This window comes from Esox lucius, chromosome 17, assembly GCF_011004845.1.
Source record: "Esox lucius isolate fEsoLuc1 chromosome 17, fEsoLuc1.pri, whole genome shotgun sequence".
NCBI lineage: Eukaryota > Metazoa > Chordata > Actinopteri > Esociformes > Esocidae > Esox > Esox lucius.
This window is the reverse complement of record NC_047585.1, coordinates 27,808,622-27,823,796: the sequence shown is the minus strand read 5'-3', so window position 1 is coordinate 27,823,796 and position 15,175 is coordinate 27,808,622. Positions and strand designations below refer to the sequence as shown.

The 15,175-nt window shown below is 40.9% G+C and overlaps 1 protein-coding gene and 1 long non-coding RNA gene across 2 annotated transcripts; both read right to left on the bottom strand.

The window, feature by feature from the left end:
• Nucleotides 1-234: 234 nt before the first annotated feature.
• On the bottom strand, nucleotides 235-9,930 carry crbn (cereblon). The gene is made up of 11 exons (XM_034287158.1): nucleotides 9,819-9,930; nucleotides 9,126-9,232; nucleotides 8,803-9,005; nucleotides 8,447-8,596; nucleotides 7,053-7,215; nucleotides 6,081-6,143; nucleotides 5,778-5,862; nucleotides 5,429-5,544; nucleotides 3,270-3,334; nucleotides 2,305-2,436; nucleotides 235-1,374 (listed from the first exon to the last, which is right to left on the bottom strand). The coding sequence occupies exons 1-11, from the start codon at nucleotides 9,889-9,891 to the stop codon at nucleotides 1,191-1,193; spliced, it is 1,341 nt and encodes a 446-aa protein (XP_034143049.1). The 5' UTR covers nucleotides 9,892-9,930; the 3' UTR covers nucleotides 235-1,190.
• Nucleotides 9,931-12,146: 2,216 nt separating this feature from the next.
• Nucleotides 12,147-13,511, bottom strand: LOC105017204. Its single transcript, XR_828506.4, has 4 exons — nucleotides 13,452-13,511; nucleotides 13,329-13,355; nucleotides 12,735-12,757; nucleotides 12,147-12,466 (listed from the first exon to the last, which is right to left on the bottom strand). It is a non-coding gene; the product is annotated as an uncharacterized LOC105017204 (long non-coding RNA).
• Nucleotides 13,512-15,175: the final 1,664 nt, after the last annotated feature.

Below are 15,175 nucleotides of genomic sequence, written 5' to 3'. Positions count from 1 at the left end.
TTTTTGCTATGGCATAAAACGAAATGTATAAAAACAATGTTATCAGTTATTCATCCATTCCTTTTATTCTATTTCTATAAATGTAACCCTATGTGAGGGTTCCATGTACCTTAGTTGGTAATAGCATGGCATCTGCATCTACTTTAAGTCACTCTGGATAAGAATATTTGCTAAATCACTAAAATGTTTTTAAAAAATCCAGTTAAATATCCTTTGTAATACTGGGACCAGGCACAAAGTCTTGCAGTTTAATTAACCTGAAACCATTACAAAATAGAAACCAGCATCTCTACAAGTGTATTACATATTTTTATACAGTCATTTGAAAATAAGAAATCCAAACAAATATATTTGCACATAGGGTAAAATACATGGCAAAATAAGGTAAAATCTTCTGTATTTTTCTCATTCTGTTGTTCTTGCATATGGAACTTTTTTACACTTCACTGACTTACTCAAACATAAGTTACAAAGGCATGATACATCCTTGTGAAAGCAGCATACTTTCATGTACACAAACACTGTAATCATGGATGTTACATGGTCTAACATATCATCACTTAACAGCTGAATTGAGCTTCTCGGAAAAACAATTTGAAGACTATCAGTGGACCTGAATCTCTAGTGGCTTTCGATTGTTTGTTTTGTTTAAAGACAGATATGGAGACCAACGTTCCTCTTGGTTAATGTCTGTAGTTCTATACACACCTAGCTGGATACTGCATGCAAAGTAACACCTACTATGTTTAAGAGCAGAGCAGGTGGATAGTATGGCAATGCGCTAGTGCGTGCTGTGTCTGTGACAGATAGCATAGGAGCTGGCTAAACAGACGGCAGTACAGACATTTCAAGAGTAGCATGCTATGGGGAAAATATGCCAATGTTGCAGAAATACAATCTCTTGCTCCATTCCTATATCTATCTGTCCATGTGCAACGCATCCCAGCCCCAGAGTCCCAGCACTAAGAAACAAAAACACCTCTCCCTCTCATGTACTCTCTCTCATCCCTCCTCCCTCCCTTTCTGGGGTAGAACATGCCATTTAAAGGCAGGACAACCTAGTAATATGATGGACCTCTTGCCACGGCTGTCGGGGGTTGTGGGGGATGTGATGACTGAGGAGACCATTGACCAGTGAACAGCATGTGGTGTCTGAACACCCATTGTGGGGGGTGGGGGTCAGCGTGTCGTTACAGGCAGAGCAGGCGGGAGCCTTCCTCCCCCTCGTCGCCCTCTGTCTGCGGGATGCGTGGCAGCATGGCAGAGCGGGTCAGGCCCCAGAAACGAGGGGGGGACAAGTCCTTCTTGGTGGCCGTGAATTTCCAGCCCATATGGGAGCCACAGGTCCGACACTGGGCTATTGTCCAGGCGTACCTGAGGAAGGGGGGGGGGGGGGGGAGAAGGGGTGGCAGAAAGAACGGACACATCAGTCATCAGATATTTGTTTAGCATGCCTTATTTCTGTTTAAAGCACCTGAAGCACAGAAGTAATACCCTGTTTGGTGGTCTTTCAAATTCCCTTGAACGTACTGTATATGGACCAGACCACATTGTTTTAATCAGTAGATAACAGACCTGGGCCTTTCCAAGGCACACACAACCCAGATATTGACCTTAAAAACAACAGACTGTGTTCAATATAGCCTCACCTGAAATCCATGGCTGTATCTTTATTCAGTTTCCCCAAAAACCCACATCAGGTAAAATGGATTATGTTTGTGGGGAGCCATGGCAAGCATGCAAAACATTACAGCAAAGAGTCTTCCTGGCACTTTTATAAACTTCCATCAGGTTTAGCTATTATTATACAGATTGTAAAGTTGTAAAAGCTGTTGCTCTTTCTGCCTAACTACCTCAGCAACAGGATCCACAGCTCAGCAGAGCCTGATTTTACATATAAGTAGTTTGTACTAATTCTTAAAAAAAAAAAGAATTAGACTATTTTTTTACTTTGTTTCATAGCTGACAAAACTACTGACATGCAGTGTTTGCTAGAGCAGCTCTGACCCGGGTAAATGTTGAGCCACATTTGGCAATTCAGAAAGACTAATTGAGAACACAAAATGGTTTTGGTAACTTAGATTCTCAGACCAAATCAAATATATTAATCTAAGAGAGATTCTTACATTACTATAAACACCAAAAAATGACCTCACATTTAAATAGTACAATGTATGTTAACATTTGTTGGCCTGTGGTTACACATCCTCCTCTTTCAACCAGACTGTGGGCGAGTCTGCACAGATGGAGGAATGGCTTGGTCTACATCTTAATGTGAGAAAGGAACGTAAAGAGAGAGGTTACCCTGGAAACCAGCTGTGGAGCGTAGACGGCCTGCCGACCAGGTTGAGGTTGCTGGCTTTGTAGACGGTCAGGGTCTCATGGACATAACCATGGGGGTTGACATAGGCTGCCATGGGACCATATAGGGACAAACTGCAAGAGGAAAGAGATGGGCACCGAATGTTTTCAATGTCTGAACCACATTTTACAAATAGCAGTTGAATTGGGTGTTGAAATCACACACAAAAGTAGAAGTATTCTAAAACGACACAAACATACTTCTATGACAATGGCCTGGGGTAATTGTTGGCCAGCGTGATGGTTAAGAAACCTAACTAGACTGAATAAGATGAACAAACTTCTGCCTAACCCTTCCTTTGTTTTTTTTTACTTTTTACAAATTATCCATGTTTTGTTTTTTGCAACAACCTGGTATCAATTTGGGTTATCTCTGCCTTGTGTGTCTTGTTCAAGGCATAAATAGGCATAAAATTGTGGGCACATATTCAAGAAACAATAAAATTTCTCATTCTTCATACTATTTTCTATTGAATAAAGGGTTTAAATGATTGGCACATCGTTGCATTCTGTTTTTCTTCACATTTTACACAGCGTCCCAACTCTTTTGAAAACGGGCTTGTATGAACTTTTCACCTTAAGTACTGTATATCTGTCAACATTCAATACGGAAATATGTTTAGCTTTTCAGTCAGCACATTTTTCCATCAAGACTGACGCTTCCCTTTTGAGGTGTGCAACGGTGCACCTCCATTCACTCGAGTTTTATTAAATCTCTGCCTGCCAAGTGCCAACACAAGACGCTTCCCTTCTCCTGAAGACTGAATGAAGCTGTTGCGTTGATGTTTGAGATATTGAAGTGTTGTATTGACTTCTGCTGGCCAGGTTTTGGCAGGGCTTGGGGTAGAGTAGAGGGGTCAGCGTGGGGGAACATGGAAGGCATCTCTCCCTCCTCTGCACTTCCTCACCTGAAGATCTCATTCTTGGTGGTGATCTCCATGTCTTGGCACTGCTTGCAACACAGGGAAGTGCACTGTGTGAGAAAAGACAACTGTTATAGTAGCAAACATTACTGTAACAATGTGGTAATTATCAGTGATATCAGGCTATGTTACAGTGTAATATTGTAGTAAACTATAAGATACTATACTACAAACTGAAGTCTAGCACGGTTATATAGTGCTCATGCTATGGCCTTTACACTGCTGCTTAGAGAGAAACTCTGACTCCCAATATCTGCCTACACCACTCGGCTTAAACCGGTGATTCCCTGCTTTGCAACCCATGTTAACGCCTTCCCTCAGGTGTCAATACCAATGGAGCCCCTCAAAAGGCTTCCATGTGCTACACTTATGCCGCGCTTCCACTGGGGCTTCACCCCGGCACCAGGGTCACACCGGTGATTATTCTCATGTTGGTTCCAGACGTTTCTGTTCAAATCTGTCAGGAATGACTTACTCATTGATCTTTATCATATTTTAAGACCTCACAGATGTGGTATAGATGTACAGTTCTGTTTGGTGCCAGCATACGAGGGGGTAAAAGGCAATGAGTATGCTGATAAGCTAGCAAAAAGTGCATTGGGCAAAGGAATAACACTATCGGTCCCACTTGGGAAAGGAGAAGGGAAAGCGGCAATAAAGAAGAAAGGACTGGAGTTTGGGCAGAAATGGTGAGAGGATGACCAGAAGGGAAGAGGCTATTACAAAATACAAAAGTCAGTCATAACAAAGAATACTAAAGAAAGGAGCAGAAGGGAAGAAATCATCATAACGAGACTCAGGCTGGACCACACAGGACACCATGTTTGTACGGGGGAAAAGGGGTAGTGATAAATGTGACTGTTGAGTTAAAAGAAAATACAGAATACATCATGTTGCATTGTCCTAGGTATGAGGAGGAAAGAGAGAAGTTGTGTTATGAAGTTAAAGGGGTGGGCAGAGTGTGAATCTGTTAAGAATTCTGGGAACTGAGGGAGAGGGAGTGAGAATCGTCAGGGAGGCACTTTTTACTTTCTTAAGTAATACAGGGCAAGCAGGTAAAATCGAAGAGCTGGACACATAAAATGATGTTACACAAGCTTGTACAGTAGGTGGCGGTATGCACCTAAAAGTTGATTGCAATCCGCCATTAACCCCAGAGAAGAAGATTTCTGTTTCTATACATTTGGTACCAAGCACTTAAGGAGGGGCTCAGGTGGGGAGGGAGGAGTAAACTATCAACGCAATTTAGTTTTCCGGTTACAAAAAATAAAAGGAAATATTTTTCTGGTAGTTAAATGAAATAAACAATAACGCCATGCTCAGTTTGTTTACAATACCGCGTTTGAACTTGAGTAATAAAACGAATTTATTAACTCCAGCAACCGGCTACTGACACTGCAACTGTAAGCCAATGTATTCATGGATTAATTTGATATGTATTTTGTAAAAACTATCTACCTTTAATAGAAGGATTTGGGAGAATTCTGAGGTAATTATGCGTTGTAATAGGCTACATCTCAGTCTCAGCGCTCCGTTTTACTATTGAGTCAATAGTATCGTACCACATTCGGTCGTTCCAACTCTTTCTATTGTGAATACAACATTGAGTATCCTTTCAGCCTGAACAACATGAATTCTCATGGCCCATGTAACAGTGTACATGTGTGTAACAGTGTCTCCGTGGTCACAATCCTTAGATTTATTTCTTGAATCTCTATTTTTCCTGCTGTTATGTTGCAGACAGAGTGATGAATTCAAGTTCCGTTTTGGGTTCTGTGCGTATTTGTGGGAATATAAGAGATAGACCAGTGTTGCATGTTCATGGATGATGGGAGTGAAAGCTGAGGTGAAAGAGGCCTCATGCCAGGGGAGTGTCTCACAAAAAAGATCAGTGTTTCAAAATCATTGACTCAGCGTAAAGTCATCACTAGGACATTTGAAGAAAATGGCTAAATAAAACAGAGCAGTTTGGATAGTGGACAGTGACTGGCTAAAACAGCAAGCCAGTCCTATACATCCACAAGACATGAAGATGATGCAAATATACATGTTTACTGTACTGTTTGAAGTATCACTATAGACACTAATGACAGCAACGACACATGACCTCTTTCTTCTGGCCTACAACTACAGTGCACGCTCACCCGGTCCATTATGTCCAGCTCACATCGCAACCTCTGGATGGCACTGCCAATCTTCAGCAGCTGGAGACGGAGGGCATCATCTATGGGCAAACAGGCTGCCACCCTGTAGGAGAAATCTGACAGAGGGAGGGATCGACAAAAGGGGGAGAGAAAGAGAGGCGGCGAGAGAAAAATGGAATGGATGAAAAGAAAGATAGGAGGGGAAAGAAAGAAAGCAAGAGGGGTATTAGAAAGAAAGAAACAGCAGACTAAGGGAACAATAGCATTTAGGCCTGTGAGATTGTCAGGTTAGAAAAAGTAAGAAAATACTGTAGGTTGCTGGCCTAGAGGGCAGACCAGGGTGTGGTACCTATAGCATTGGTTGGGAGGGAATCATCCTTGAGGTTTTCATCCCACTCATGGAGCTGTCTCTTCACTCGGTTCATTAGAGTCTCCTGGGGCACAAGCACAGGACGTGTGTCATAGCAGACACTCAACGTGTCATAACGGCCACAGTTTTTTCACCCAAGAGAAATTACACATTTATATTTTGTTTAAATATTGCTGGTTAAAACCTTATTAAAAAATGAAAAAGGTCTTACATTTGTGTTGATTTAGGAAATTGGGCGCAATTTTTGGACACATGACTACATAAACGGTGATCAATACTCACAGAGTCATAGAGAGCATACACCCAAGTGGGCCATGATGTCATATTAGCACAGTGGAACTTTCTCTAAGGAAGCAAACAGAGACAAAACTTCAGCAGGAGAAGTATCTTTCTAAAATCTTCCAGAAAGTATCCAATCTTCAATTGCCTCAAGTGTTTGTGATCTGCTGCCACTTCTTTTCTCCCTTTTTTTTTAAATTATGATGATAAGAGTGGAACAAGCGTGGCTGTCTGGTACAATACCCATGAGTGGCTGATGTGTGTTCCAAGATGCCAATGCTGAACTGCACACCAGTGACGTCTGAGAGTTAACCTGTATGGTCCTGTGCAGAGTGCAGGCGCAATAACTAGTGGGCAAGCTGTACCGGTAAAACATTAGTCTGTCAAAGTTGTTAAACCATGGCAAGAAAACTACAGGGAACTACATCGTTATTTGGTATTAGATCAAGCTATTCCCCCTGAACCCAGTCAGCTAATTCTACACAAGTCAATACGTACATAACAAATGAAAACAAATATGATCTGTAATGGTTCAGGCAGCCAACTAATGGGAGTCATTGAGTCTGATGATTGCTCTGCATGGCCATTTGCAGGACCAGATGCACAATATGTACAAACTCCTTCATGGTGTTCCAATATTCCAGGATGCAAATGCCCACATATATCCGGATAAATGAATTCAACAGTGGGTTTATGAACACTGGAGCGCAGAGTGCCACCACCTATTCCTCTTGAAGAAAGGTTCAACATCCCACTACACACAGTTCAGGACTATTATGACAGCATTCCAAGAAGGATTAAAGCTGTTCTGAAGGCAAAGAGTGGCCCTACTCCATATTAGGTCCTTGATATTAATATATTGTTAGGCATGAATATGCTCAAAACTGTATGATTGACAAGCAGTTAATAATTATGTGAATAGTGACACATGCGGTATTAGCTGCATCTTGATAAATGTGTGTGTGTGTGTTAAACCTGGCGGTATCTGGCCCACCAGCGCTGGGCCTGCAGACAGCTCTGGGCAGGGGGCCTAGAGGAGGGATGCATGTGGAGACGGGACAGAGGCGTGAGCTGCACTGCAGTCAGGGGGTCAGGTAAGATCCGCTCAGGGAGGATCTGCACCTTGGCCTGTCTGATCCTGAAAGAACAGACCGAGGAGGGAGAGGGCACTGGGGGTTAGAGTGGCAGACGCTCAACAAAACTATAGTAGAGCTGTAGGAGCATTTACAAAGCATACTTTATCTTGACACTGAGCTTATCTTGCTATTTGCACCAACTTGGTAGCCTAGTACAGGGGCTTTCAAACTTTTTGGGACACTTTGTTAGCAAATTTATCATGGACCCAAAACTAAACTTGAGTGAGATAAAAACAACATAACATTGTTTTACTATTTCAGCTGAATGAAACACGCCTGAGGCCAGGGAAGACTCACTTTGAAGAACCGGCTATGTGTTTTCTTATTGCAGGTTTAAAGCTAATGCTATGGGAAGAGAGTAAAGTGGATTGATAAAAAAATCTTAATATGTTGGTGGGAATATAATACCAATGTTACTTTTAGACTAATGGCTTCTTTCCTGTCACCCTTCAAAACAGGCCAGCTTCATGCAGTGTTCTAAATAGGATTGACTGGAGCACTATAGAACCCCTTCCATTCACTGAACTCTGCAGCTTCTTATAAGTGATGTATCCTCTGGATTCTCTCACAAATCTCCTTCTAGTTTCAGCGCTGAGTTTAAGGGACAGTCTTTTCTTGGCAGTGCCTGGTTGGTGGTAATTGCAGCTTCCATTTCCTGATTATTGATATAACTCACTGGAATATCTAATCACTTGGATATTATTTTGTATCCATTTTCAAATGCATTTGTAAAACTTAAAAAAATTGCTAAGAAAAATTGTTCTTACAAATATTTGCCAACTTAAAACCATTGTCATCATACAGAAGTTGACCAATATATATTTTGCAATTAATTAGTAAAACATTTGAATACTCTTGCAAGGCATGTATATTGTAATATTTCTAGAGCAGATTGTCTGATGTTTTTATTATTGTGGTATTAAAAAAAATATAAGTATATGTTTAATGTTAAATATTTTGTTATGTATTTGCCTTGTGACCTATGCATAAGGTAATTAAAAGAGAGTACACCATCATGTGGTTATTTGTGGTAACATTATTTCCTGCTCATACATTTATAATCCCTACTTGTAAATCCACAAATAATGCCTTTATGAACCTTAGAATTACAACATTTTGAGTAAAGCTGAACTGATGAACAAACTGGACAAATGTTGGTCTACCTGCCTATTTGCAGTTTTACTATGGGGGGTTTCTAGGCAATTCTGGTCAGTAACATTAAAGTCCACTCACCCATCTGCCTGGGTTCTGATCTCTTGGACCTTGAAGCGCTGCCTTCCTACTGCCTTCACTTTCACTGTCTCAATGCCATATTCCTGCTCTTCTCTGTAAGCATATATCTCAGCTGTCGTCCCAAATTCTGCCTGCGTCTCATCTGAGTCACTGCGGGGGGTGAGGCAACAGGTACAGATCAACAGTTAGCAACATCCTATTGTGCTTCACTTTTATTGACACTTACAAGTACCACAAGGCACACCAATCCAATAAGAAATCGATTGAAAACATGACCAAGTAAGCAGGAGAGGGTTAGCTCAATTGAATCCACAGATCCTGGTCTCACTGAACCCAGACGTCCTCTCCCTCCATACCTGTGCGCCAGCACGGCGAAGGTTCGGTCTCTCTGGATGATGCTGCGCATCATGCTGACCTCCTGCGGTCTAAAGAGCTGCAGTGGTAGAGTCTGTCCTGGAATCAGCATGACGGCTGTAAACGGCAGCACTGGTATGGTCTGACAGCTGTCATCGTCGTGCACAGTGCGCCCATGGAACTCCTCCATGTCTGAGCCCAGGTACTGGGAGGACAGAGAGAAACAGTTATAGAATTGGATACACCCACCCGTTTCAGAGTAAATTACATTTTAGTGTGAAGTACTGTGTGAAGGAACATTGCAGAAGTAAATCTGAAACCTCACAGCATGTGACGTTGGAAGACTGGGGTCAAAGTTTATGTTTGGTTTTTCTGTATCCTCACTGTCACGGTCCTCAGTCTCCATCTCATCCTCGTCTTCCTCTTCATTTTCTGTAAGAATTATTGTGGCCATGAATATAAGCACAGGCAAATATTTACTTTCTGTTTCCCTTCAAGGCCCTATTGTTAAAGAGAGAGAAATTCCCTGAGTCATTGGGTTGACAATAACATCACCTGTTGGACATGAAGATGCATTAAGAAGCATCTTTGATTAAACACAGACCTGAAATCTAACCGCATTTCTGGCTAATTATTTACCGTACATCTCATTCCCAAGTAGACTGACATGGCTATGGCTATACCGTAAATTACATTATTAATAAAGTAAGGTAGCTAGCTAGCTTGATAGTGTACTGTCTGTAAATTCGTTAGGTAATTATACAAGCAACTAGCACTAGGTTAAACTTGTCTTGACATTAATACGCAATCAATAAGTCAAGAAACATTATACAATGTGACAGTGAATGACAATGGATGAGAAGATTAGACTATGTGGTCAAAAAGTGGTGTGGCCTCAATAATTTGAAGAAAACGAAATGGATTCTGAATTTAATAAGAACGCTTTAGCACTATATAACCAACGTATGTTCCAACACACTCATCAACAGGAGCTATTCAACTGAAGACATATTTGTACCTGGTAAGAGTTGTAGCTGGTTTCCCATGTTCTCGTTAATATCGTTGTCGCCTCCACCCCTCTCGTCGGCCATATCCTTCTGTTTACACTCTTCTCTCTCTGTGGTATCTTATCGCAGGATGTCAGTACAAAATTATTCACTATCAGCCCCAAGTGGACAAAGTGAAAACATATTTTTCTATTTCTTAGAACAAATACGCATTTGGGCTGTTATTTGTTTAATACACTTACGTCTATATAAGTATATATATATAGTATATACATATATATACATACATATATATATATATATATAATATATGTATGTATATACTTAAAAGGTATTTAATTTTTTTCACTTTGTTCAATAATAGTAAAGACAACTACAAAATAACACATACAGCACCATGTATTAATCAAAAATGTGTTGAACAGATCATAATATTGTAGATTCTTAAAAGTAGCCACCCTTTGCCTTAATGAAAGCTTTGCACACTCTTTGCATTCCCTCAACCAGCTTCTCCAGATATTCTACTGAAATTTCAATCACCAGGTGTATCTTGTTAAAAGTTGAGAAAATATTTTCTTTCTTAACGTGTTTGAGCCCTGTTGAGTTATGATAAAGCAGAGTTAGTATACAGAAGACAATTATCATGTCTGTACTGTAGTAGTCTATATTATGTCAAGAACAGCAAAAATAAGCAAAGAGAAACGACAATCCATCATTACTATAAGATATGAAGGGCAGTCAAATCCAAAGGTCAGTCAAATCCAACTTTGAAATTTTCTTCAAGTGCAGTTTCAAAACCCATCAAATGCTTTGATGAAACTGGCTCTCATGAGCACCACCACAGGAAAGCAAGACCCAGAGTTACCTGTGCTGCAAAGGGTAAGTTCATTAGAGTAACCACCCTCAGAAACCGGCAATTAACTGCACCTCATATTGCAGCCCAAATAAGTGTTCAGACATCTCAAAATCAGCTGTTCAGAAAATAATGCATGAATCAGGTCTTCATGGTCAAATTGCTGCAAAGCAACCACTATTGAAGGACATCAATAAGAGCTAAGAAACACAAAACAGACATTAGCACAGTGTACATCTGCTTCAGACTGCCATGTATTTGTGAGATGTACGGATGATCTCCACGTGTGGTTTCTGCCATGAAGCATAGAGGATGTGGTGTGATGGTGTTGGGACGTTTTGCTGATGACACTGATTTAGAAATCAAGGCACACTCAACCAGCATGGCTACCACAGCAATTTGTAGCAATATGCCAACCCATCTGGTATGCGCTTTGTGGAACCATCGTATTTTCAACAGGACAATGACCCCAAAACACCCCCAAGCTGTGTAACAGGAGAGTAAGGAGAGTAATGGTGCTGCTTCAAATGACCTGGTCTTCACACTCACCCAACTTCAACCCAGTTAAAATACTTTGGGATGGGTTAGACTGCAGAGTGGGGGAAAAGCAGCCAACAAGTGCTTACAATGTGGAATCTCCAAGAGACAGTTGGAAAGGCATTCCAGGCAGCTGACTGATGAAGTTAGTTGAAAGAATGCAGTGTGCAAAGCTGTCAACAAGGTGGACGCTGTGCATTGGTGGTGGATGAGTTGAGTTTCTCCCTTTTAGTAACTCTACAAATACACTGCATTTAATCCAATACATCAGCATTGTAAAACATGGAACAGACCTTGGGTAAATGGATGGACCTGCAGATGAGTCCTTACATAGTTGGTTCTGTAGATCCTTCAGCATCCACTTAGTCATTTTCATCCTCCCAAATATTTCTGAATTCTTTAAATAGGCACCCTTGACATATCAGCTCATAACCAATTGGATGAAAAATTCTAGTGGCACAGGGTAGATTTGCAGCCTATGCTTGACAGTAACGTACATTTTGAGTATGTACAAGCAGGTGCAAATTCACTATTTGCTTAAATCAGAAAGAGATTAAAAACCAACAGGGAGTTGGGTGACTGCCACTGTGCCAATTAAAAAATGTAGACAAGCAACATGAACTACCAGGGCAGAAATTCAAGGGCCTGCCCAGAATATTTTCCCTTATGAACTGAAGCATATGATAACCACTAACCCCAATTCAATTAATTTGCACATCCAATAGAACAAGGGTGAACAGACTTGTTTTAATCCCAGTTTGGACTGGGATTAAAACAAGTCTCAGGGGAGCCACTAAGCACAGCAGGTAGAAGCAGGCTGTGCCAAACGCTTCATGACAAAAACCCATGTCATACTAAAATACAAGGTGCCCAGGAGACAATCAGTTAAGATTTCAGATTAGGGGTAATTCAAGCACAACACATTCAGCAGGACATGAGACCAAAGTAATTAGTAAACCAAAGATTTATTTTAGTCTTTCCAAATCAGCTGTTCTAGGAAGGTGGACAATCCAGAGTTTGACATGGGAATTCAAGTTCTCCGCATACTCCAGTAGTCAAGACAGCAATACACCATTGGCAAACTAGAGGGCTGGGTAGCCACGATCAGTCCTTTAGTCAGTTGCAGTGAGGTCAGCTTTAGACAACCTTGGACCGGCTGTGGCACAAGGACCGCAGGCTTCAGAGGGCTTGGGAGGGGATCACAGCAGCAGGAAATGGGGGTCAGTCTACTTGGACCTCTGCCTCATCTTTCGCCTTTTACGCTTCAGCCTGAAGAGACAAGATAAAACTCCATTACATTTAACTATACAGTCACATTAAGATTGTCAAACCCTCATCATTGACCCTGCTCCGTAAAGTATATCCATGCAAACAGTAAATACAGAGGACCCTAAAAATGTCAAGTTACTGCAGCAGGAAAATGTGGGCTGTAGTATTTACAAGACACTGACTGCATCTTGTGATAGACCATGCTTGACAAATACTGCAGTACAATAAATACGGTTATGGTATAACAAAAAGGAACAATGATTCTTACCTGCGCATACGCTTCTTCCTCCACTGTAATAGAGAACAAAATCAGCCAAAATGCTTGCATGCAAACAACTTAATACACAAAGCGACCATATATGAAAAGCAGTCCAGTAACCTAAACAGGCAAGGTGAGAATCAATACTGTATTGACTACGTTAGGCCTTACATCAGTGGACCATGCGTCAAAAAAAATCAGGTCATAATTCAAACATAACCTCAACATACGGTCCTACCCTACCTATGCATCATAAAACAATAACACATTACAAAAGTCATGTCGGTCATATTTGCCTTTACACGGGGACAACGGAGTTCTGAAACGATCTCGGAAGTTAACCAAAATTAGCGACTAAGCGCAATGAAACCGCATTTATCGTCGCCGTATGTAAGGGCACCAATGATTATAATTTTTTTTAAGTTGAGAAGTGTAACATTAAATACGACTGTATAACCAAAGCACCCAAGTAGGTAGATGTGCACATAGCCAAATGGAGTACACTTTAACTCGACGTTAGGTACCTACAGTAGCTGCATAGCTAGCTACAGACACGGGAAATAAGACAAAACCAACGACACAAGATTTAGAAATGCATCTCACCTTGGCTCTCATCTTGCGGAGATGTGTCTGTAACGAAAGACAAAAGTATTAAATGTAATGGATGGCTTGATTTACCTCAGATTAACTTGGATTCGATTTGTGATAGCATCCCATTCCTCCTACCTCAAAAACGAGGACACCAACTTGAAAGAGGATGTGACGAAGAAATGGAAGAGTATTTATAGGACAAAATGCAACGTCATATTTAATCGCCTGTCGCTAAACCTATTGCTATTGTAGGCCGATATAGGGGGTCTACGTATGTAAAATAATCTCAAAACTAAGCCTGCACTTAAGTAGACGTTGTTTAATTTCAAATTCAATGTGCTGGAGTACAGCCAAAACAACAAAACCTGTCACCGTCCAAATACTTACACACCTCACTAGTTTTTGCACCTTGCAGTCGTCTAATACAGGTGCAACTCAAAGAAATTTAATATTGTGGAAAAGTTATTTTGTATTGTTTTACCGTGATTCTAATCAAAAAGTGACACCTTCATATATCCTAGATGCATTACAAACAAAGTGAAACATTTCAAGCCTTTTTTGTTTCAATCTTGAAGATTACAGCTTACAGCTCATGGATATCAAAAATCCAGTATCTCAAAATATATAGTACAGAAATGTCAACCTGAGAAGAGGTCTAATCAGCTAATTAACTCAAAAAACCTGCAAAGGTTTCATAAGTATCTTAATTGGTTAGGGCTCCTTTTGCATGCATTTCTGCATCAATGTGGCGTGGGGTGGAGGCAATCAGCCTGTGGCACTGCTGAGGTGTTGTGGAAGCCCAGGTTGTTTTGATAGCGGCCTTCAGCTCGTCTGTGTTGTTCAGTCTGGTTTATCTCATTTTCCTCTTGACAATACCCCATATATTCTCAGGTCCTCCAGACTCTGTGACCCTGATTTCCAAATGAAATGCAAAATGTACTTTTTTCTGAAGAGAGGACCACTGAGCAACGGTCCAGTTCTTTTTCTACTTTTCCCAGGTAAGATACTTCTGATGTTGTCTCTGGTTTAGTAGTGGCTTGACACTAGGAATGCAACACTTGTAGCCCATTTCCTGGACACGTCTGTGCGTTGTGGCTCTTGATGCAGTGACTCCAGCCTCAGTACACTCCTTGTGAAGCTCCCCCAAGTTCTTGAATCAACTTTGCTTGACTATCTTCTCAAGGCTATGGGCTTGTGCACCTTTTTCTATCACACTTTTCCCTTCCAGTCAACTTTCCATGAATATGCTTTGATACAGCACACTGTAAACAGACAGCCCTTTGCACAATGACCTTCTGTGACTTCTCCTCATGGAGGGTGTCAATGAGTGTCTTCATGAGTGTCTTACGTCATGCAATAAATTATTTAAAAATCATACAATGTGATTTTCTGGAATTTTGTTTTAGATTCTGTCTCACAGTTGAAGTGTACCTATGATAAAAAATTACAGACCTATACATGCTTTAAGTAGGAAAACCTGCAAAATCGGCAGTGTATCAAATACTTGTTCTCCCCAGTGTACATCCACACCTACTGTACAGTGGTCATCCGCTGTAGGTCTTCCATGTTCTACCACGTTGTCCACCGGTGTTTTCTTACTCCTTAATGGACCAAACAGATGTTTTTGACACACCTAATGTTTTGACTTTGTCAACCGATTTATTTTGATATGCGTCATGATTACCAGCTAGACTTGTATTGACCCTCATATTGTCAGATACCAGCAAGACAAGTGTCAAGACTAGACACCGTGATATATACTCATGAGTAGAACAGTTAGTTCTACTAATTGTTCATCAGCTATTAATTAAATAACCAAAACAATTAAAGCTGACCATGAGCCCTTTAACCCCATAGTC